The sequence below is a fragment of the Barbus barbus genome, assembly GCF_936440315.1.
Source record: "Barbus barbus genome assembly, chromosome: 14".
NCBI lineage: Eukaryota > Metazoa > Chordata > Actinopteri > Cypriniformes > Cyprinidae > Barbus > Barbus barbus.
In genome coordinates this window covers 3,642,837-3,669,097 of record NC_136742.1, presented here as the reverse complement: position 1 = coordinate 3,669,097, position 26,261 = coordinate 3,642,837, and the positions used below count along the sequence as shown (strand labels likewise).

General features: G+C 38.7%; 1 protein-coding gene across 1 annotated transcript in view; it reads right to left on the bottom strand.

Annotated features, from left to right (window-relative positions):
• LOC306879888 (mRNA-capping enzyme-like) overlaps nt 1-26,261 on the bottom strand; it is a 143,071-nt gene that overhangs the window by 84,508 nt on the left and 32,302 nt on the right. Inside the window, exons 6-10 of the mRNA XM_079433117.1 lie at nt 16,243-16,495; nt 15,917-16,026; nt 12,887-12,988; nt 6,048-6,183; nt 351-422 (exon numbers count right to left, since the gene is read on the bottom strand). Coding sequence (XP_079289243.1) covers nt 351-422; nt 6,048-6,183; nt 12,887-12,988; nt 15,917-16,026; nt 16,243-16,495 — 673 coding nt within the window. The remainder of the gene's footprint in view (nt 1-350; nt 423-6,047; nt 6,184-12,886; nt 12,989-15,916; nt 16,027-16,242; nt 16,496-26,261) is intronic.

Genomic DNA, 26,261 nt, shown 5'->3' with positions numbered 1-26,261 from the left:
CAATTATTATTCAGAGGAAGATTATTAATACATCCAAGCTTGCGGTGTCTAAAGGTGCCTTTTTTCTGTAACATTTGTGAATTAAATCTGAGAGCTGCAATGAAGGGGCAGATGAGTCGAAGAGGGCGTAAAGTAGTCATATGAGATACTTTTATTATATTTTTATGGTTTTTTTTTGTTCTTTCTGGGGCTGACAGTATCTGACACTAAACCTTTCCTTTTGAGATTCACAAGAAATATGATGGATAATAAAAGATAGCAAGATTTTAAATGTTGGCGGAAACACCTTCTTAATTAAATAAAGAGCAAACAGGAGTGTGTTTTTGTTATTGTTAATGAAAGGCACTCACGTTAAATTTAATGATGTCATAGATGAGGTATCGCGGGACGGGCTGCCCATTCACTTTGTCGATAATCATCTCCTGCAAAACAAGAAGGCGACGATAAGAAATGCAGATATATTGCCCATAAATCAAGCCTATAAACACCAACATGATGTAACAATGCAATCAAAAAATCTATTATAGCGATATTTAGATAGATATTTAGCATTAAAGCTCAAGCCCAGACACAAATTAAAGAATAGTAGTGTTAATTTAATACATGGAGTCCACATGTCTGAGATCAATGAAATCTCTAATGTTTTTCATTTCAACTTGTATATTAAAAGATTTAGGATTTTGACTAAGGCTGCAGAGAGTCATCAAAATAATCAATAATGAATCAACATTGATCTGTGAGCTGTACTGTTAGGACTTGAGTAAGCACCCACGATTCATCGAAGAGTCACATCATTTCTATTAAAATCAGTTCATTTTCAGTCATTTCACGTTTAAATTGAGGGGTTTGGCATTTATATAACTCTCAGGGTGGCTTGCACTAATAAAGATTGATCTTAAACATAGATTAAGTCATGATTTATCTAATAATTAAAATAATCAGGATCACATTAAACCCCTCATTTTTTTACAATAAATCTAACTTAACTTTAAATGAATTAAACTTAAATGAACTTGAATCCTTTTGTGTTCACTCTGATTGAAATCTCAGTTAGGGATTAACTTCAAGCTCGCTGCTGTGGAAGTTTAAATAAAAAAGAAAGGACATAACGGCACAGTTAAAAGAGGCAGACAGAGCAGGCCTCCGAGATATATTCTATTTATAATAAATAAATATGTACATAAATTATTAAAAGGATGGATTAGGGGACTCATGACATGGACGGAGGCGGTACATAAGAGGACAGATTTAGCATGCATGGGAGGGAGAGATGGGGAAGCTCACACACACACTGCTGACAGATGATCCATTACTGCACTATGGCAAGATGCAGGACAGCAGTCAAAGGGACACAACACCTCACCACGTGCTCATCATATTATATGTGCTCTTTCATCTTTTATTCCACTGTTTGCTTCTATTAATTGATACCAGCATTTTCATGTCTTGTGAATTACAGTTAGGTCCATATACCGTGCCCTCCATAAGTATAGGAACAGTAAAGACAAAATTGCTCTGTTGGCTGTGGAGTCAAGACATTTACAAATATGATTAAAAGATGAATATGAGACAAAACTACAGAATGCCACATTTTATTATTGGGTGATTCAACACATAGATGTTTTACCAGCTAATAGGATCAGCACTTTTAGAGTTTCATCCCTCTATCTGATGTGAGCATCAGGTCTTTCTAAGTGATCAGCTGTGTCCTGTTGCATTAATTCTTCAGATATTAAAAGCAGGGAATGTGTCGTATCAGTTATATCCATTACTTCTGTATTCTGAATCTTGCATTTGATGATGACACACACAAACCAGGATGAAGATGAGGGAGCTGACTTTGAGAGAAAAGCAAGCAATTTGGATGCTAAAAGAAAAGAGGAAGTCAGTTAGAGCTCTAGCAAAAACAAAGGGCATGGAGAAATCAAGAGTTTGGAAACCACCAGCAAGCAACAACTACCTGATCGGCTGAGAAAACAACAGTAGTTGATGACAGACAAATCATAAAAGCTGTGAAAATGAATCCTAACAGACGTGTCTGTAAAATCACAAACAACTTCCAGAAAGCTGGGTTGATGCTCTGACAATCTACTGTCCTCAGGAGACTTTGACACAGAATTACAGATGCTACACAGCAAGATGCAAACCTCTGACCAGCACCAAACATAGAAAGGCAAGATTAGAGTTTGCAAAAAAGCACAAAGGTGAGCCAGAAGAGTTTTGGAACTGTGTTTATGGACCGATGAGACAAAGATGAACCTTTATCTAAGTGATGGGAAAGCAAAAATGTGGAGAAAAAAAGGGAACTGCAATGATCCCAAGCATACAGCCTCATCTGTAAAGCATGGTGGAGGTGGTGTCATGGCATGGGCATGCATGGCTGTCTCTGGAACAGGCCCTCTCAACTTTACTGATGACTTAATGTATGATGACAGTAGCAGAATGAATTTGGAAGGGTACAAAACCATCTTGCCTACCAATATTCAAGAAAATGCCACCAGATTCATTGGGAAGTGCTTCATATTGCATCAGGACAATGACCCAAAACACCCTGCCAGTTCAGTCAAGGAATTTATAAGAGCAAAGAAATGGAAAGTCTTAGATTGCCCAAGTCAATCTCCAGATTTAAATCCGATTGAACATGAATTTCACCAGCTGGAGAGGAGAGTAAAGGTAGAAACTCCCCAAAACAAGCAACAATTGGAATTGGCTTCATTAAAGGCTGGGAAAAGCATTTCAAAGGATGAGAGCAAGAGTCTGGTGATGTCTATGGGTCACAGACTCACTGCTGTGATTGTGTGCAAGGGATCTGCAACTAAATAATAGCTTTTAATCTTTTATATCTGCCTTATGTTCAACTGCCCCGATACTTATGCTCACATCAATGAGTGGGATGAACTCTAAAAGTGCTGTTCTTTTTATTTGGTAAAACATGTATGTGTTGAAACGGCTAATAATAAAATGTGACATTCTGTAGTTTTGTCTCATATTCATATTTTAATCATATTCGCAAATGTCTTGACTCCACAGCCAACAGAGCAATTTTGTCTTTACTGTTCCAATACTTATGGAGGGCACTGTATATTTGGACACTGACACAGCTTTCATAATTTCAGCTCTGTATGCCATCATCAAGATGAAATTGAAGTGCAGACTTTAAGATTTAATTCAAGGGGTTGAACAAAAATATAACATAAAATGCTTAAGAAATTACAACCATTTTTATACACAGTCCCACCATTTTCATGGGCTCAAATGTGATTGGACAAATAAATATAATCATGAATAAAATTTAATAATTAATTTTTAATATTTTGTTGAGAATCCTTTGCAGGCGATGACTGCCTTAAGTCTGGACATCAGCAGACACTGGGTTTCCTCCTCCATGATGCTTTGCCAGGCCTTTACTGTAGCTGACTTCAGTTGTTTGTTTGTGGCTCTTTCTGCCTTTAGTTTTGTCTTCAGCGAGTGAAATACTGCTCAATCATGTTGAGATCAGGAGATTGACTTGGCCATTGCAGAATATTACACTTTTTTACCTTCACATACTCCTGGGTTTTTTTTGTTGTATGTTTTGGGTAATCGTCCATTTGTACTATGAAACGCCATGTAATCAACTTCTGCATTTGATTGAATGCGAGCAGACGGTATTTCCCTGTACACTTCAGAATTCTTCCGGCTGCTTCGGTCTTCTGTCTCATCATCACTAAACACCAGTAACCCAGTGCCACTGGAAGCCATGCAGCTCATGCCATCACACCGCTCCACCATGTTTCACAGATGATGTTGTGTGCTTTGGAACACGAGCTGTTTCAAGCCTTCTTCATACTTTTTTCTTCCTGTCATTCTGGTACAGGCTTTTTTTTTAGATGTTTTTCGGCAAAGTCTAATCAGGCCTTGTTTGCCTCTGGTGGTGAACCCTCTGTATTTGCTCTGGTGAAGTCTTCTCTTGATTGTAGACTTTGACAGTGACACGTCTGGATGTTGTGAAAGAGTTTTTCTTTACCGTGGAGAGGATTCTCCGATCATCCACCACTGTTGTCCTCTGTGGACGTCCAAGCCTGTTTATGTTTCTGAGCTCACCAGTGTGTTCTTTTTTTCTCAGAATGTACCAAACTGTTGATTTGGTCACTCTTAATGCTATCTCTCCGAGTCGGTTTCAGTTGCAAGGAGAGATCCTTTGGCTGCATAATGTGGGTTCAGAGCAACAGCTTCCAATTGCAAATGACACACTTTGAATCAACTCCGGACCTTTTACCCGCTTAATTGATGAAGAAATAACGAAGGAATAGCACACATTTGTCCATGAAATGGCTTTTGAGTCAACTGTCCAATTAATTAACAGTGGGGGAAAAAAATTATTTGATCTCCTGCTGATTTTGTACGTTTGCCCACTGACAAAGTAGGTTGACATGGTAGGTTTATTTTAAAAGTGACAGACAGAATAACAACAAAAAAATCCAGAAAAATGCATTTCAAAAAAGTTATAAATTGATTTGCATTTTAATGAGTCAAATAAGTATTTGATCCCCTATCAATCAGCAAGATTTCTGGCTCCCAGGTATCTTTTATACAGCTAAGGAGCTGAGATTATGAGCACTCTCTTAAAGGGAGTCTCAGCTTGTTACCTGTATAAAAGACACCTGTCCACAGAAGCAATCAATCAATCAGATTCCAAACTCTCCACCATGGCCAAGACCAAAGAGCTGTCCAAGGATGTCAGGGACAAGACTATAGACCTACACAAGGCTGGAATGGGCTACAAGACCATCGCCAAGCAGCTTGGTGAGAAGGTGACAAAAGTTGGTGCGATTATTCACAAATGGAAGAAACACAAAATAACTGTCAATCTCCCTCGGACTGGGGCTCCATGCAAGATCTCACCTCGTGTGGAGTTTCAATGATAATGAGAACGGTGAGGAATCAGCCCAGAACTACACGGGAGGATCTCAAGGCAGCTGGGACCATAGTCACCAAGAAAACAATTGGTAACCCACTACGCCGTCACCGTGAAGGACTGAAATCCTGCAGCGCCCGCTAGGTCCCCCTACTCAAGAAAGCACATGTACAGGCCCGTCTGAAGTTTGCCAATGATTCAGAGGAGAACGGGGTGAATGTGTTGTGGTCAGATGAGACCAAAATCCAGCTCTTTGGCATCAACTCAACTCGCCGTGTTTGGAGGAGGAGGAATGCTGCCTATGACCCCAAGAACACCATACCCACCGTCAAACATGGAGGTGGAAACATTATGCTTTGGGGGTGTTTTTCTGCTAAGGGGACAGGACAATTGCACCGCATCAAAGGGACGATGGATGGGGCCATGTACCGACAGGGTATTCCAGCATGACAATGAGCCAAAACATATGGCCAAGGCAACAAAGGAGTGGCTCAAGAAGAAGCACATTAAGGTCCTGGAGTGGCCTAGCCAGTGTCCAGACCTTAATCCCATAGAAAATCTGTGGAGGGAGGTGAAGGTTCGAGTTGACAGACGTCAGCCTCGAAACCTTAATGACTTGGAGAGGATCTTTTTTTCCCACTGTATGGTCCCTTGAAAAAGGGGGAGGTACGTATTAAAGAGCTGTAATTCCTTAACCTTTACTCCAATTTTTATGTTAATACTCTCAAATTAAAGCTCAGAGTGTGCTCTTTAAGCTCGTATTCATTATAACTGCAACCTGAATAAGTTTTGGTCAGCAGCTAAAATAATAAAAATTGTGCCTGTGTCCAAATATATGTGGACCTAACTGAATATACAAGCTACTGTAACATTTGATCAGTCCTTTGTAAACTAACAATAATGTATGGAGTCTGTATAATTTTGAATGAAATTAACCTTTTTTTTTTTTTTTGAGTAATGATGCATTAAGTTGATCAAAAGTGACACTAAAGATGCTACAAAAAAATCAAATAAATGCAGCTATTCACACTGCCTTATTTTTGACCATCTCATGAAAACCAAACCTGTGACTGTCCACTAAGTGTAGGAATAGAGCGCATCCTCTCTATCTAACCTGATTAACAGGCTTTCAAACCGTGCAATAACTCACCCCATCCAGAAGTGTGTTGGAAAGGTGGATGCGAAGATCCTTCCGGAAAGGAAACTCCAGCTTGGCTATATGAAAGACCGAATTGTCTCTGTCAATCATATAGACTTCGTCTTTTCCATCTATCAACATCATGTACCTGTAAAAACAGCATCACAGTGACACAGTGAGGTGATTTACTCCTTCCCCAAATATATGTATTATATGTGTGTTCCTGTTTCTGGCTGTCCTTGTGAAAGGTTCTATAACTGTTCATTTGGAACGGAGGCATGGTACTTTCTGTGTGACTTTGTATTACTAATTTTGGTAAAAACAGTACAAGATTTACTGTACAAGTCAAACTTTGGATTGATGATTAGGCAAAAAGACCCCTTGAGAATCCTAACAAAGCCCCCCAAAAGCAAAGATTTAACCAATAAGAAACACAATGATACAGGTAAACAATGGAAGGTCAAGAAGCATTGACTGGAAAATTTTGTGGCTACAAAACGAGAAGGAACAAGACGTAAACAAGTCTGGCCCGATTTGACAGTTTTTGGCTGTTTACAAGCAGAAATTAGCAGCTGAAGGGAAAAGCACTGATTGAGAACATGCGTCCCGGCGGCATGGACACGGCAGGAACTGATGAGCAGCAATGCTTCATTTCATGTGGTTCACTGCCATCAGAAAAATTTAATTAAGTATAATTAAACAAAGAAAAAATAAATCAGATGAGGTTTAGTCTAGTGAAATTTAGCGACCACTCCAGATGCGTTCTCTTCAGTCATGTTTCCAGCATAGATAATAAACTGAAGACGATCAACTCTAAAAGCAGAATACAAACAGGACACAAAGCAAAAGTAGGCCCTAAGGACGCAGGTAGCTGAAAGAGAGGAATATAAGCTGCATCAGGATGTAAAATAACTTGAGGCATCCAGAGCAAACTGAATGCATGACGGATGTACCGATAGAGCGTGAACATTACTAATGCTTGGATGAAGCCGCAGTGGAGAGGTTTGTACGACAAAACCCTTACTTCCAAATTTTCCATAGGCTCAAACGGAGGCTTGCACGTGTACAATGACAGCACTATTAACAGGTGCAGTCACATTAATAAAATTTCATGGGCAAAAAGAGTCCATTGTTGATAGCGATGAAGCACAGCTCACACAGAAGTCAACCAACAACATTTATTGATGATTGATATATAAACCTGGTTGTTGTGTACAACACATTCAGTTTATTAGTACCATAAGAGAAATCTATGCACGAGTAAATATGTAATCACAATAAGTTTATTAGTTTGTCTCTGCTAAAACTCTGTAATTCAAATGGATGGAAATTTTATATGTAATTAATTTATGCATCTTAAATTTGGGACTAAATATCCCTCAGTTCACTAACTGTAAGTGAGCAGCGGTTTGGTCAAGCTCAATAGCATTGGTAAGGCTCTCCAAATCATCGTTAGGAAGTCATTGCCAGCATTCAGAAAGGCAGAATCATCATATGCTGTATATCAAAGATTGTGCAGTTACAGAAATGTCAATGTGTTCATCATTACACCTCAACTTCAATACGATCAGCCCAATTCCCTGTTTCTGCAGCTGTATCAGACACAGGCAGGAGGAACGGGTCTTGCTCGAATACTGAACTGCTAAGCACCAAGTCCCAGAGGTAACTAGCCAAGCAAATCAAAGCTAAGAAACATCTTTTTTTTTTGTAACACAATAACTAGCATTAAATGTTGAGCGCAGTGCTTGTGTTGTGAATGTGCAGGATGTTCTCATGCAATCACATTCATATTCAGCGCGTCCGTCCACGTCATTATGCACTATTGGCCTTTTAGATGTGAATAAAGGTGTCTTCAGTGAATAATGCAAGAGTGTGATATATCCATTCAAGCCGTTCACACAGAATGCATATTTATCCCATTTTCTAGAGGGACATTATCACCTTTGCACTAAGAGAGCTGTATGTTTAGAAAGCCATGTAAAATTAATGTAAGTTCAACTTATAAAAAACATGTCTCGAGACTTTATGGCGGTTTTTCCCATCCCACTGCATCTAGGGATGCACGATATTGGAATTCTGCCGATATTCGATATGCCGATATTTTTCAACTCATTTTGGCCGATATCGATGCCGATACCGATATATTTCCTGTTGTTTGGAAACAACACCAAGTCTCTCCTGTGCAGAAATTATAAGCAAAATATTATTAATTTTGGTTAGTTTTTAACAAGAACTTATTTATTAGAATTAAATAAAAAATAATAAAGGTTTTTTAACAGTACATTGAAGCTTTGAAAATAAATATAAATCAACTATATCAATCGCTGCATTTTGTCCCCTAGAAAGATGCAGTGTTAACCCTAATATTTTATTTTAAGATTTAACATTTGTAGATGGTCTACAACAAAAGAGTTGTAAAAATTCTGAAAATCTTTTAGAGCTCATGATTTGTTTAAAAAATAAAACGTTACACATTAATGAATAAATCAGTATATATAAAATTATTTAATTTACAAGTGTCATGTTTGTGATTTTTTTTTTCATGTAAGCTATAGCTTCTGACCATTAAATCAAAACATACTTATTTTATTACATCAATTACTGCTTTATTTAATCAGAAACACAGTCTAAATGTTATTTGTGTAGGTTATTTTACTTTTAATTTAATTAGAAGTAGGCCAACAGCGCCCCTACTATTAAAACTACTTACCGAACGGGCATTAGGACCTGGGGGAGGCTGTCACTGCTGCCCCTGCTTGTGCTATCACTGTTTACTCTATCCCACACCGAACGCGTCATTCTGTACATGCCTTCACACATTAAATGCAGCGATCCAAAACAGTCAATCTATTCATCATTCAGACAAAACTTTGCTTCAAGAATGAGCCACATTGCTGACATGATCTAATCGCTAGCACACCCTGAGCACATGCGAGTTAACCCCTTCCCCTTATCGGCAAGACATATCGGCATAATTTTGCATGTCAGGCCGATGCCGATATTTACATTTAAAGTCATTATCGGCCGATTTCGATATCAGTCCGATAATATCGTGCATCCCTAACTGCATCTCATGTTTTTGAAAGAAAAAGTACTCTCTGATTGGTTTCGGTCCTTTCTATTAAACTATACTTACATACATGATGCTGTTTTGTTTCTAATTGTTTAAGCAAATGAATTAATTATGGCTTATAAACATTAATTTAAACATTATGCACTTTTTTCAAAGATAGTCGAGTCATTTTATTGCTTTGAAGAAACATGCATTAGTAATATTTTGCTCGATGCACCCTTTTGTGGCCTCAGGAGAGAAGCCAAAATATTTTTTTAGTTTTTTTACCCCTAACTGATATTATGCCTTTTAAATTTGAATATTGATAATATGATCAAATGTAGTTTTTCAGCCATTTTAACAGCCCTACACACAACCAATCAGAAACTGAACAGCGGGCTCATGTCACGTCGATAACAGGAACTGTGCTTTGTGCCAACAGTACAGCATTTATAAGAAACGTCAAATGACGGAGAACAAGTCAACTGGAGTGAGGAAGAGACTGTTATTTTTACAGTTATGGTCAAAAAAGTCTGCTCAAGACAAATTTGATGGCACGGTCAGAAAAGTATTTAAGGCAGATAAATTAGCTGAGGCTGGATATCAACAAACTCTTTTGACTGACAGGATAACTGACGTAAGAAAAGCTGTGAAAACAGGTTGTGTGCTGTATTTGTCCTTTCATTGACACCGACAAACATAAGATTTTAACCTGGGGTTTAGGAATGTGCAGTGTGAAACATCAGCAAATAATTCACCAGGATTAACTTTTAATCAGGGTTTAGAATGACCCAGGGTTAACTATTTAGCTTGTGAAAAGCCCTAGATATTCTATATAGACAGATTATTTAAACTCATTATTACAATTACAGATGATAATTGAATTACTCATTAGCCAGGCAGCAAAATAAACCCACAACGAGCATTAAATCAGAGTATCTTGGATGTCAAGCCAAGAACTCATCATCTGGCTGCTAGCTTTATAAGAACCTTTAACATTACATGGTTTAAATCAAACTGCCAGAATGCCAGTCTGTCCCCCACTGACGTGCATGACACCAATAATGCATATCTATCATGACTCACACTTATTTGGAAAATTATCAGGTTTTTCTCTCTCAAGCTTGTTGTGACGCATTTACATTATTCCATTATATGTTCATCATATAAAGCGATCGAGTCTCTTCAGAAAAATAGCACTAAACTGCTAAACCAAATGTTTTGACTGTCAATGGAGGACAGAGCTATCTCAGATTTAATAAAAATATCTTCATTTGTGTTCTGAAGAAAAACAAAAGTCTTACAGGTTTGGAAAAACATGAGGGTATGCAAATTATGTTTCTAATTAAATAATAACAACAGAATTTTCATTTTTGCGTGAACTATCCCTTTAAATAAGTTAATTAAATATATAAAATACAGTTTCATGGACAGTTTATGGTTAGTAAATTTGGTCACACTTTATTTTAAGGTCCAATTGTCGCCATTAACAAACCATTAACTACGACTTTTGCCTCAATAAACTCCTAATTGGCTGCTTATTAATAGTTATTAAAGGGATATTTCATCCAAAAATGAAAATTTTATGTTTATCTGCTTACCCCAAGGGCATCCAAGATGTAGGTGACTTCAGTGGAACACAAACAAAGATTTTTAACTCAAACCATTGCAGTCCGTCAGTCATATAACGGCAGTCAATGGGACCCACGGATATGAGAGAAAAAAAACATACACAGACAAAACCAAATTAAACCCTGCGGCTCATGATGATACATTGAGGTCTAAAGACACGAAACGATCGGTCTGTGCAAGAAACTGAGCAGTATTTATACCATTTTTTACCTCTGATTCACCGCAATGTCCAACTGTCCTGAGCGCGTTCACAACAGGTTGAAGTAAAAGACGCGTCACGCACCGGATGTTGTGAACGCACTCAGGACATAAAAACTGTTCAGTTTCTTGCACAGACCGATCGTTTCGTGTCTTAAGACCTCAATGTATCGTCACGAGCCGCAGGGTTTAATTTGGTTTTGTCTGTGTATGTTTTTTTGACTCTCAAAGCTGTGAGTCCCATAGACTGCCATTATATGACTAACAGACTGCAATGGTTTGAGTTAAAAATCTTTGTTTGTGTTCCACTGAAGTCACCTACATCTTGGATGCCCTTGGGGTAAGCAGATAAACATCAAATTTTCATTTTTGGATGAACTATCCCTTTAAGGTAGTTTTTAAATTTAGGTATTGGGTAGGATTAGGGATGTAGAATATGCTCATGCAGAATTTGTGCTTTATAAGTACTAATAAACAGCCAATATCTTAATAATAGGCATGCTAATAAGCAACTAGTTAATAGTGAGAATTGGTCCCTATACTGCAATTCACCACATATTGAAATGTGATATCAGAGCCCCAAAACACCAACAATTGTCCAACAAAACAGAAACCCATTAGTCCTTGTCTTAGCTTTAAGGTCCTTTAATTCCCTGCCGTTTGGTCATTATTACAGAGCGCTCTGCTGGACGTACCCCGTGGAAACACATCACACAATGATACTCTGTGAGCCATGAGTGGCCAAAGCACAGGATAATGGGCTTGTTAGAGCAGATCTCCAGTTAAAGAGATCAGCGACGTATTTTTAACATCTCTGTTATGGAGCCGAGCGTTCCTCTGTCAGAGGACTCAACTTTCAACCGAGTTTGGATCACTGTGACACACCAAACCCGCTCATAGAACATGCTGCAAGGTGCCAACTGTGGTGCTTCTGAGCAGATCTGTCTTATGAATGAGGGTTTAATGATGTTCATGCAGACGTTTGATTCTGGTTTGAGCACATGAGCCAGCAGGAGCGCAGAGAGACGGTTCACATCATTACAGCAGACAAGCTGGACCTGGACCATCATTAAATGGCCCTCTATGAGCGCTAGACTCCGACATTATAGAAACAGCACAAGAAAATTACATTGAAGATCATCAAAAGAATCATTTTTAAAATTAAAACATCTGATATTATATAGGCATTGATGTTATCAGTGTTGACTAAAATATTTTTAATGAAAAGATTAAAAAAGGAGAAAAAACAAAAAATACAACCTGTACTAGATGGTCAGATTTAATTAATCTCTTAAAGTCTGACTTCTGGCTTTCAGCTTTCTACTGTGATCCATTTTTTCCAGGATGAATAGAAAGTTCCAAAGAACTTATTTATTTGAAATAAGAATCTTTTGTAACATTATAAACTATACACGTTGGAAAAAATTAATTTCTCTTGAAAAAAAAAAAAAAAAAACTCAAACTCTGAATATGTAATTATTGTGACTAAAAATATTCCCTCCAGATGAAACATTAGTTAATCCAAGCTGCAAAAACAACTTAAACTTTAAATTATACTTAACAACACAACCATTATCTCATTAGCATATGACCTCTAACATTTACATATAATCTACTCAGTAATCAGCAAATTCATGCACTTCATTTGCATATTTAAAAGTACAACAGCAAAAATAGCCTGTTTGATTATAAGAGTTAGAGAGGAGGTGGTCAAAAATAGCCACAAAACCAAAATCGTGAACTAAATTTTTCTTTAGGAAAATTCTTAAGGACATTGGGAAAGTGTAATATGGCTATAAAAATGAAAACCGTTATAATAATTGTAATATCCCTTTTTAAGCTATCTTTCTTTGTTTTTCTAGTGCGATGCCACAGTGGTTTTGACATGTGTAGCTCCTAGCTGGAAGCGTTTGTGTTGGTGTTTTAGCGTAGCGTGTGAACGGCACAGGACTTCAGTCGCTGGACTCACCGCGTGCCGTCTGCTTTCCAGCTGACTTTATAAACATTCTTTTCCAACAGACGAATGTTCCTGCGGTCCATCGATACGGGCTGAGCACCAGGAAACCCAGATCTGACAGACAGGCACAGAAAAATAAATACATGGGATTATGGGACACATTGCTGGGTGGTTTTAATTGATCTCCACTCATCAATGAAAGTAATCACAGCTGTGGTTTCATCAGGACAATAACTCACGGCAGACTTCAGCACTTTCCATTAATAGGGTACAAAAATGTTTTCCATTACTTATTAGGGACAAATACCATATTCTTCATTATATCATACAGTAGATTTTCACCATATCTATTTTCTAAAGCATGTTATTGATTGACAGCTCATCCATGAATGTGCTTCTTTTAATTTTTTTTTTTAATTATTTGACCTCTGAATTTTTTTTTTTTTATATTTTATATTATTAAGACAGGATAGTGTAGATTAGACAGGAAGTGAAGTGGGGTGGAATCGGGAAAGGTCAAGGCTCAAGCCGGGATTTGAACTCGGAACACCCACAATGCAACAGCGTTATGTCAGCTCACATCCCACTAGGCTATTGGCGCCGAAAACTTTTGAATATTTAATCTAAAAATATCTTCCAGTGAAATTACAGATTTCTCTCTGATCACATATGCTGGATTTCTCCAATCACTGGTCCATTTGTACCCACCCCATTCTTGCCTCCAGTTAACTAATGGACACAACAATGTCCCTATCCTATTTAATACCTATTACTTATGTGTTAAATTAAATTAAATTATAATTATTTTTATATACAACCCGAATTCCGGAAATGTTGGGACATTTTAATTTGAATAAAATGAAAAATAAAAGACTTTCAAATCACATCAGCCAATATTTTATTCACAATAGAACATAGATAACATACATTTTTAAATGGAGAATTATTCAACTTTTATCCACTAAATGAGCTCATTTCAAATTTGATGCCTGCTAAAGGTCTCAAAAAAGTTGGCACGGGGGCAACAAAGGGCTGAAAAAGCAAGATCATCTGGCAACCAATTAAGTTAATTGACATCAGGTCTGTAACATGATTAACTATAAAAGGATGTCTTAGAGAGGCAGAGTCTCTCAGAAGTAAAGATGGGCAGAGGCTCTCCAATCTGTGAAAGAGTGCGTAAAAAGATTGTGGAATACTTTAAAAACAAGGTTCCTCAACGTCAAATTGCAAAGGCTTTGTTAATCTCATCATCTACAGTGCATAACATCATCAAAAGATTCAGAGAAACTGGAGAAATCTCGGTGGGTAAGGGACAAGGCCGAAGACGCTTTGTTGGATGCCTGTGGTCTTCGGGCGCTCAGACGACACTGCATCACTCATCGGCATGATTCTGTCATTGACTAAATGGGCCCAGGAATACTTCCAGAAACCACTGTCAGTAAACGCAATCCGCCATGCCATCTGCAGATGCCAACTAAAGCTCTATCATGCAAAAAGGAAGCCATATGTGAACATGGTCCAGAAACGCCGTTGTGTCCTGTGGGCCAAGGCTCATTTAAAATGGACTGTTTCAAAGTGGAAAAATGTTCTATGGTCAGACGAGTCTAAATTTGACATTCTTGTTGGAAATGACAGACTCCGTGTCCTCCGGGCTAAAGAAGAGGGAGACCTTCCAGCGTGTTATCAGCGTTCAGTTCAAAAGCCAGCATCTCTGATGGTATGGGGGTGCATAAGTGCATACGGTATGGGCAGCTTGCATGTTTTGGAAGGCACTATGACTGCTGAAAGGTAAATAAAGGTTTTAGAGCAACATATGTTTCCCTCCAGATGACGTCTATTTCAGGGAAGGCCTTGTGTATTGCAGCAGGACAATGCAAAACCACATACTGCAGCTATTACAACAGCATGGCTTCGTAGTAGAAGAGTCCGGTGCTGAATTGGCCTGTCTGCAGTCCAGATCTTTCACCTATAGAGAACATTTGGCGCATCATTAAACGAAAAATACGTCAAAGACGACCACAAACTCTTCAGCAGCTGGAAACCTATATCAGACAAGAATGGGACCAAATCCAACATCAAAACTCCAGAAACCCATAACCTCGATGCCCAGACGTCTTCAAACTGTTTTGAAAAGAAGAGGAGATGCTATACCATGGTAAACATGCCCCCGTCCCAACTAGTTTGAGACCTGTAGCAGGCATCAAATTTGAAATAAGCTCATTTTGTGCATAAAACTGTAACATTTCTCAGTTTAAACATTTGTTTTGTTACCTGCTCTATTGTGAATAAAATATTGGCTCATGTGATTTTAAAGACTTTTAGTTTTCATTTTATTTAAATTTAAAAAACGTCCCAACATATCCGGAATTTGGGTTGTAATTAGTTTGACTCTGATGTATGTCAGAATACACAAGAAAAGATCAGTTTCATCCCAACTTTCAATATTGTTCAACAAAAAATAAATCTAGCACGAAAAGCAGGTTGTTTATATCTTGTATTAATACATTAAAGGTAGTATACATCTATTATTTTACATCAGTAATTTAAGGTTAATCCTTCAACTGTTACCAAAGCAATGGTATAAAATCAGATGTTCTCTCACGCGTGGGAATTACTAAAACTTCGTCAATAACCAAACTTTTGCCCAAACCAGCAAGCACCTGATATGATATCTTACTTTAGGTTCAAATATGCAACCCTGTTACCTATTCCGGTGTATTTTTTTTATATATGAGTTTTATTTTTTTTATTTTATTTTTTCCACTTTCCTTTTTTTACATTTTAATAATATTTTTATTTAATTTAGAGTATGTTTATTTAATGCGTATTGCTGGGAAAACATCAAATTTGGTAACATCAAATTTTTTCCAAGACAAAATAATATGTCTGAGTCTTATTTTGTTCCCTATTTGTGCCCCACACACATTTACAGTCCTCACAATCTGAATGGTTTCCATTACTAGACATCATTACTAGACATTACTATGCTCAGAGCTGGAAACCATCTGTGGGGGTTAAAAGCACACACACACACGGACTCACTTGTCCCACTCAGAGAACTCCTGACACTTCTTCTGGGTCAGGCCAAGCTTGGGCTGTGACGTGACTTGAGTGACTCCTTTGACAGAAACTCCTTCCAGAAACACAGCGTGCTGAGACACATACAAACAAACAAACACTCCTCACATCTGCACACTAATATTTCAGAGGGAAAGGACGTTGATACCCGGGACACTAAACAGAACAGTCAAGGTTATATCGAGCTGATACACTGTCAGAAATGAGCCTTATTAACAAGCTGTGCTGTATTAAACCAGGGTTTTTCCTTCAAGACTATGAGAGAATGAGCTGAAATGAGTTTCTCTCACCAGTTTTAGCCGTTCTTTCTTCTTCTTGCCCTGACTGGAGTGAGAGGAGCTGGGCTCGGAGCCCTGAGCCATGGCATTCCCATCATCGTCCACATCTTCATCCTCCTCCTCATCGAAGCACCATTCGGGGAGAGAAGGGGCGGGCGGCGCCTCCTCCACGTCCCCGTAGCGGCGGAAGAGCTCCTTAAGATAGTCGGCTTTATAGATGCCCGGCGGCCGAGCCTGAGCGAACGCTGCCACAGCGGCCTCGATACTGACACGACAAAACACACAACACACACTCATGCAGTGAATTCAGGATACACTGCGCTCTTCAGCTGTCAGAAAGAGCTATTTATAAATAGAACGCCAACCCTGAGTGCTGCTTAAAAATGCATACATATTAAAATGAGTAAAATACTGATTGATCTTATTTCTTGATTACTTCAGTAAAAAAATTAACAAATTAAAACTATTATCTTTTTTTAACGTTTGATAATTAAAAAAAAAATTTAATATTGATATCTGAAAATATTTTAAATGTTTGTATTTAATTTAAAGGGGTGGTTGACTGTTTTTCTTCTAGGCTTGATTGTGTTTATGGGGTGCAGTCAAACGTGTTCATTTTTCACATAATTTACCTTTATTCTACACTGCTCTGTCCCTTCTCCAATAAACGCGCTGATGATTTCCTGGTTTTATAAAGCCCCTCCCTCATGATGGGCTCTGATTGGTTAGCTGGCCCAGTGTGTTGTGATTGGTTAAACCGCCTCTAGAACGCGTCTAAACGTCCCGCCCCTCAGCTCAGCGGCATGTGCTCCGGTTGTATTGTAAACAATGGCATTGTCAATATTGCGTCAATATTAACCCGATTGAGACGCAGAGGATCACGCAGAATCTGTGCAAGTACAGCTCTTAATGGTATGTTTTTTTGTTTGTTGTCTCATACTTTTAGATGCGCTGTTATTTGTAAATGCTACTGCTTATGTTAGCTTTTAATATACGGTTTTATCCTGATTAAAGTTTTAATTCAGCACGGAAACCGCACGCGTGTCCATGTATAACACTTCTCATTGCTATGTGAAAAATATCTGTGTCTATACATAAAGTGTATAATTGGAACAGTCCATTGCTGGAGCTGAGCTGATGATCAGAATGAAATTAATAGTTGTATTCAGCAAGGATGCATTAAATTGATCAAGTGACAATTTATACAAAAAATTCCATTTTTGTTTTACAATCCCAAAAAGTGTATCACGTTTTTCACTAAAATATGAAGCAGCACAACTGTTTTCAACATTGATAATAATCAGAAATGTTTCTTAAGCAGCAAATCATCATATTAGAGTGATTTCTGAAGATCATCTGACACTGAAGACTGGAGTATTGATGCTGAAAATACAACTTTTGTTATTGTTAATTATACATAATTTAATTTAAAACAATACAAAATTCCTTTAAATTTTGTACGAGAAAAATCAAACATTCAAGATAAAATTTTAAAGATATGCACTTTTATACAGTGATAAATAACAGTAAGCTCTTAAATTCATTGAAGAAAAACAGTAAAATGCCCCCCAAAAAAAACCCCAGAGAGAGAATTGTGCTTAAATCTCAGCTGGATTTTAGCCATCTCATGCAGAATCACCCACTTATAATAAAGCTCAAAGTCTACTGAATAAACATTATTAATGCATCAGTGATTATGAGATAAACAGCAAACGGGCTGCCAGATATCATGTTTATATTCATGCCTTCACTACAAAAGTGGAGGAATCTGCTTCTGACTTATATAATATGATATAATACGCCCTTGCTAAGCCACCCTAAAAATGACAGATGCATTTCTTTAAGCTACAGCAGTATGTCTTCGCAAACAACATTTTTATCAAAATAAAAACTAAAGAATAATGAAAGATTTACAATAAAACAATTAAAACCTCTCCTCAGTAAAACAGCCCAGCCTTTTCTAGCATGCTTGGCTGGATGTAATGAAGTATCGATTAGCCAAAGCAGGTGTGGAGGAGACAGGATTTACAAACTCAAGAGTAACTCCATATGAAGTGCTCTTACAGGCTGTTACACAGATCAACTGCTTTGGCTTCAAGAACAAAATATGCATCCAGTGGCCACCCAAAACAGTACCGTTGCTGATTACCATATAACAGTCAAATAAAAATGTCCTGAAACTCAAACACTGTTACTATTCCCATGCATTACATTAATATGACATGAGGCTAAATAGCAGAAAGCCAACCTGTATTTAGTTTAATGTATTCTAAATCATGTTTTCTTTGCATAGTTTTGTTCATGATGTTTGAGGATGATTTTAAGATTTATTTTGCTATATCCTAACATTGCAGTTAGACTAGTTGTATTTTATTATTTGCATTTAGCATATTTTCAGAATCAAAAATCCCAATCAAAACAGAGCTGTGATGAGATGCACTCAAAACCAATCAAATCCATTTTATTCTAACACTTTTCAGTTTCACACAGGCTCCAGTGAGAAAGTCCGAACAGACACAGTGATCCCTAACGCACTGCAAACACAATAAAGACTCAATTGGAGGAGAAGCCTGAGGCCTGAAACCAGACCTTAACATACTAACCTCCACACATCTGATAAAACTAGCTTTTTTACTAAAATATATAATAAATATATATATAACAGAAGATGATATATTTATACACACTATCGCAAGTTTAGGGGTTTGTAAGATTATTTGAAAGAAGACTCTTCTTCATCAAGGCTACATTCGTTTTCCCAAAGAGACAGAAAAAACAAACTGTAATATTTTAAAACATTTGGTCATTATTCAACTATTCGATTTTTAAAAATCCTCGACTTCATTTTGCTCGTGTCGACTAACTGGCAAAATACCAGAAGTGGTGCGTTTCACAGATGAGAATCCATAAAACACATTATTAGACTATTTTCCAAGGCTGCATGATATATTAAACCCATTTAAAAATCATAATTAAGCATACTTGTGAATTCACAAATGCTATGATTTAATTAAATGATTATATGCGATGCAGTTCTAACACAGTATATGCTCTTTATTTCCATGCGTGTAGGTTAAGCACGTCCGTCTCCACAGAAACTGTTATCATTTACATGTGAAGCGTCTCAAACTCATCTCTGCATGTTGTTGTGAGTTTGGGTTTATTATAACCTTCATCTGGGAACGCAACGTGCGCCATTATAAACATGATAATCAGAACCAAAACAGATGGGTTTTTTAGCAGGTACAAGCTCTATTCTGCAAAAGGGGGCGGGGAGCAGCAGCTCATTTGCATTTAAAGAGACAGGCACGAAAAACAGCATGTTTCTGCTTCCACTCAAAATAAGGTATTTTCAAAATGATATAAATGATCTGTGGGGTATTCTGAGCTGAAACTTCAGACATTCTGGGGACACCAGAGACTTATATTACATATTGTAAAAAGGGACATAATATGTCTCCTTTAAGTAATTTTTAAAGGCTATTGTTCACTTACATCTATTTTTATTACCACAAAAAATGAATTATAATTATAGGGCCCTATGAAATCCCTTTTATTTCCAAATTCAGTTTTTTCCACTTTCATTTTTCTATGCTCTGCTTTAATGGTTAAATTAAATTGTATTAATCAAAAAGCCTGTCTAATTAATTGAGTTTCACAGTTTTAGCTTTACCAAATTCTGTTTTCCATTGTTTTCTGGATTCCATTTTAATGGTTCAATTATATTTTAATAATCAAAAGCATCTCCAATTAATTGATTTTATAAAAAATAAAAAAAAAGGTTTTTTTTTTTTCAGTAATACTGCACATTTACATTTACATGGTAAATAACCATCCATCCATCCATTATCTCCCGCTTATCCGGAATCGGGTCGCGGGGGCAACAGCCTAAGCAGGGAAACCCAGACTTCTCTCTCTCCGGCCATTTCGTCCAGCTCTTCCAGGGGGATCCCAAGGCGTTCCCAGGCCAGCCGACAGACATAGTCTCTCCAACGTGTCCTGGGTCTTCCCCAAGGTCTCTTCCCAGGGAGGCGTCCAGGAGGCATCCTAGCCAGATGCCCGAGCCACCTCATCTGGCTCCTCTCGATGCGGAGGAGCAGCGACTCTACTCTGAGCTCCTCCCGGATGACTGAACTTCTCACCCTATCTCTAAAGGAGAGTCCAGCCACCCTACGGAGGAAACTCATTTCGGCAGCTTGTATCCGCAATCTCATTCTTTCAGTCACTACCCACAGCTCGTGACCATAGGTGAGCGTGGGAACGTAGATCGACCAGTAAATCGAGAGCCTAGCCTTTCGGCTCAGCTCTTTCTTCACCACGACAGATCGATGCAGCACCCGCATCACTGCTGACGCCGCACCAATCCATCTGTCGATCTCCCGCTCCTTCCCTCACTCGTGAACAAGACCCCGAGATACTTAAACTCCTCCACTTGGGGAAGGATCTCATCCCTGACCCGGAGTGAGCACTCCATCCTTTTCCGGCTGAGGACCATGGTCTCGGATTTGGAGGTGTTGACCCCCATCCCAGACGCTTCACATTCGGCTGCGAACTGATCCAGTGAGAGCTGAAGGTCCCGGCCTGATGAAGCCAACAGAACCACATCATCTGCAAATAGCAGGGACCCGATCCTGAGGTCACCAAACCGGACCCCCTCAACACCCTGGCTGCATCTAGAAATTCTGTCCATAAAAGTTATGAACAGAATCGGTGACAAAGGGCAGCCCAGGCGGAGTCCAACCCTCACAGGGAACGAGTCCGACTTACTGCCGACTATGCGGACCAAGCTCTGGCACCGGTTGTACAGGGAGCGAACAGCCCTTATCAAGGTGTCCGACACTCCATACTCTCGGAGCACTCCCCAAAAGAGTTCCCGAGGGACACGGTCGAATGCCTTTTCGAGATCCACAAAACACATGTAGACTGGTTGGTCAAACTCCCATGCACACTCCAGGACCCTCCTAAGGGTGTAGAGCTGGTCCACCGTTCCACGTCCAGGACGAAAACCACACTGCTCCTCCTGAATCCGAGATTTGACTATCCGACGAACCCTCCTCTCCAGCACCCCTGAATAAACCTTCCCAGGGAGGCTGAGGAGTGTGATCCCCCTATAGTTGGAACACACCCTCCGATCCCCTTTCTTAAAGAGGGGGACCACCACCCCGGTGTAACAGAAGGACCAGGCTCCTCCCAGAGCCAGTTACCCCGATCCACTTCACCTGAGTTTTAATCACCTGCACCTCATTATCACCAGCCACATTTAAGCACAGTCACCAGAGTCACCAGTTGTCCGATCTCGGGATTGCTACCTGGACCGTCTCCGCTCATCTAGAAGCTGAGTATAGCTACTAGTTAATACTTACCTGTTATTACTTACCTTCTGTCTTGTCATCCTCCAGTCATCCTCTTCTCCCGTTCCTGGTGTCCTGTGTGTACGCTCGTTCGTCTCTGCCACTCTGATGCTGCCGCTCTACTGGAGCTGTCAAGATAGAGAGACGAACTGTTACTGTGACATTCACCTCACGTTAATCTCACGGATTGATACTCACCAAGTCTGAAGACTCTTCACTGCTCCTGTGTGCTTCTCACTTCATTAATAAACACTGTGTGATTTAACTTACCTTCTGTGTCCGACCAGTTCCGTTACAGAAGATCGGACCAGACGGCTACACCATGAGTGTTAACGACCCATTTCAAGAACTGGTCGACACTTTGAAAAGGATATTAGCCCGTCCGGCTTCACCATCGCCACCGGTGTCTGTTACCGCACCCGTCACTTCCGCCACCACCACTTCTTCGGCAGTAATGTACGCCAGTCCCATGGCCCGACCAGCGCCCTATTCAGGTGATCCCGAGGAGTGCAATGGCTTCCTTCTACAATTTACTCTAACAATTGACTTACATCCTCAGATGTTCCTGACCGACCAGGCGAAGATAGCGTTCATGATCACATCGCTCACAGGACCCGCATTGAGATGGGCGGAGACTATTCTAAGTCAAGCAGGACCCACCACGCACTCTTTTGCCCAGTTTCTCGCCCATTTCAAAGAGGTGTTTAGCAGCTCTCCAAGTGATTCTTCGGTTGGAGAACAGTTATATAAGCTTCGACAGGGTAACATGACTATTCATCAATACGCCCTGAAGTTTCGCACCCTCGCGGCGTACGCTCGTTCGTCTCTGCCACTCTGATGCTGCCGCTCTACTGGAGCTGTCAAGATAGAGAGACGAACTGTTACTGTGACATTCACCTCACGTTAATCTCACGGATTGATACTCACCAAGTCTGAAGACTCTTCACTGCTCCTGTGTGCTTCTCACTTCGTTAATAAACACTGTGTGATTTAACTTACCTTCTGTGTCCGACCAGTTCCGTTACACCCGGTCTGCCAATCCAGAGGCACTGCCCCCGATGTCAACGCGATGTTACAAATGCGTGTCAACCAAGAAATGGTAAATAACATTTCTGGTAAATACTCCTTTAAAAAAGTGTTTTTTGATTATAACTTTATTATTAATAGACTAGAACACGTGGATATGTTGTCACTCACACTATAGTACTGAACTTTGATTTCAGTGATTTGGACTATGAGATGGACACTTGCTTCTTACACTCTATGTTGCAGGTTTGCTTTAAAAAAAAAGGATTTAATAGCAATTTGGATTTAATAAAATATAGTTTAATAAAATATTCTTAAGTGAAATTGTTGATTGTTTTGTGGGAAATTAATTGTTTAGATTAATTGATTAATCGATAAATTAGTCGATAGATTAATCGATAATAAAAATAGTCGTTAGTGGCAGCCCTACACACGATCATTCAGAAATCATTCTAATATGCTGATTTGCTGCTCAAGAAACATTTCTAATTATTATCATTGTTGAAAACAGCTGTGCTGCCCAATGTTCATGTGGAACACATTTGCACTTTTTTTTTTTTTTTAGGATTCTTTGATAAATGAAAGATTCAGAAGAACAGGGTTTATTTGTATGCTTCTATTTCAATTATATTTTTGTTTGTAAAATATATAAACAGTATTCATTTCTTAAAAAGAAAGAAAAAAAAACCTTACTGACCTTAAGCTCTTGAACAATAGAGTATTTGTAATTGAAATTGAAAGTGAAACTGTGAGATTTGTGAGCTTTTGTTTTTCACTCTCAGCAGCAGCTTCATCTCCTGCTGGCTGTCACACTGCTCTTCTCATATACTTGGATGACGAGTAGTCATACAAGCACTAACACATGTACTACTGTGAGTGACCTGCTTAGTTATCTTGTATATTTCAGCATTTTACAAGCATACAATGACTGGGGCAGACTATATTAGTGAATAGTCAAAAAATACTTTGTGTACATTACAGGTACATCTCAAAACATTAGAATACCGTGACAAAGTTCATTTTTTCTTGTAACTTATTTCAAAAAGTGAAACTTTCATATATTTTAGATTCATTGCATGTCAAGTAAGACATATGAAAAGTTTTTTTGTTTTAGTTTTGATGATTAGAGCTTACAGCTCATGAAAGTCAAAAATCAGTATCTCAAAATATTAGAATATTTACATTTGAGTTTCAATAAATGACCATCTCTACAGTATCTCTTGTTCTTTGAAACCACAATAATGGGGAAGACTGCTGACTTGGCAATGATCCAGAAGACAATCATTGACACCCTCCACAAAGAGTGTAAGTCACAGAGGGTCATTACTGAAAGGTGTGGCTGTTTACAGAGTGCTGTATCAAAGCATATTAAATGCAAAGTTGACTGAAGCTGGAGTCAGCACATCAAGAGTAACCACACTCAGACGTCTTCAAGAAAAGGGCTACCAAGCTACTTCTGAACCAGAGACAACGTCAGAAGCGTCTTACCTGGGCTGTGGAGAAAAAGAACTGGACTATTGCTCAGTGGTCCAAAGTCCTCTTTTCAGATGAAAGTAAATTTTGCTTTTCATTTGGAAATCAAGGTCCCAGAGTCTGGAGGAAGACTGGAGAGGCACAGAATCCATGTTGCTTGAAGTCCAGTGTGAAGTTTCCACAGTCAGTGATGATTTGGGCTGCCATGTCATCTGCTGGTGTTGGTCCACTGTGTTTTCTGAAGTCCACAGTCAACGCAGCAATCTACCAGGAAATGTTAGAGCACTTCATGCTTCCTTCTGCTAACCTGCTTTATGGAGATGCTGATTTCATTTTCCAGCAGGACTGGGCACCTGCCCACACTGCCAAAGGTACTAAAAGCTGGTTCAATGACAATGGTGTTACTGTGCTTGATTGGCCAGCAAACTCGCCTGACCTGATCCCCATAGAGAATCTATGGGCTATTGTCAAGAGGAAGATGAGAGACACCAGACCCAACAATGCAGATGACCTGAAGGCCGCTGTTAAAGCAACCTGGGTTTCCATTACACCTGAGCAGTGCCACAGGCTGATTGCCTCCATGCCACGCCGCATTGAGGCAGTAATTAAAGCAAAAGGAGGCCCAACCAAGTATTGAGTGCATAGAAATGAACATACTTTTCAGAAGCCTGACATTTCTGTTTAAAATGTCCTCTTTTTATTGATCTTATATAATATTCTAATTTTCTGAGACACTGAATTTTGGGTTTTCATTATCTGTAAGCCATAATCATCAAAATTTCAAGAAATAAAGGCTTGAAATAGTTCACTCTATGTGTAATGAATCTATATAATATATGGGATGAATCTATATAATATGGGTTTCACTTTCTGAAAGGAGTGACAAAAAATATTGACCTTTTTCACGATATTCAAATTTTGTTTAGATGTACCTGTATATAGAATGACCTAATTCTGACTAATTCTAATTAAGTGTTTGACAAGAAACACTAAAATCAAAAGAATGCAGCATTAAATGCCTTGTTTTGTTATTTTGATGATGAAGATACACAATTTATGTAAATTATGTTTTTTTTGATGATTAACCTTATTTTATAAAAATTTAGTTAAATATACATATTTGTTTTAGTAATATAGTCTTAGTTTGAATATTTAACTTAAAACAGTGGCATGTAGCCTTCAAGTACTTGCATCGCTATTTGACTGGCAGACTGCTTCCTCGTTCATGAATATTAATTGATCAGTTAGCAAGCTTCCCAGAGCATCTAGTCCGGTCACAAGAAATTAATATTCATGTGCCAAGCCTTCTTTCCAAATCCTGACTGTCAGCTAATCAGGCAGGCCTACAGAGCAAACATTGTGTAACCCAATTAATATTCATGAGCCAAGCCTTCACCGTAGCAGCATTTGTGAACTCACACCCACGTACCAAACCCAGTCTGTACTACTGATGGAAACTGCCATTTCAACTTTTTTCTGTTTTGATATTAACCTTATCCTGTTTCATTGACCTCTCTAGTTGAAAATTAGAAGAAAAAAGTCAAATTTGGATGTCGATCAGTTGAAAATGTTGTTACAGTATGTCAGTCAGTATTGGCTAGCACTGTTTTATATTCTGCTCTGCTTTCCTCTCAGGATTTTCTCCATGTCCCTCTGACTGTACAATCACGAACACTGACCGTAGGTGATAGACGGAAAGCCTTCACTTCTAAGCATGTTTTTTTAATGCGCTCTCATTGAAATTTCAGCAGCTGGCTCCGAGGAAGACCTACTACTGTTCCAAGCCTTTCCATTTATAGATTACAACAGTGAAGTCTGCTGGAGACTCAGAGGCTTAGAAATGACTTTTAACTTCTTCCAAAGTGAAAGACGTCAGCAGCGTTTTTCTGATCTCTTCTGAAAAAAGAAGGCACTTCTTTATGCTGTATAGAGTGATTTTGATTGTGATATTCCTTTCTTCATTTATGGGCAAAGACAGGGAACAGTTGATCACTGGAACAACAACACAATATGTGATGTTTTACGTATTTGTATTTTTTTTGTGCATTATCGTGTTGCCACAGAGAATGATGGGCAAATAATTCACATTTATGTTTGACAGCGTACGTTCCTCACAGATGGATGCTGCTGTGATTTAGTTAAAAAACGCATAAATCAATACATATGTCAAACGATCTGTAA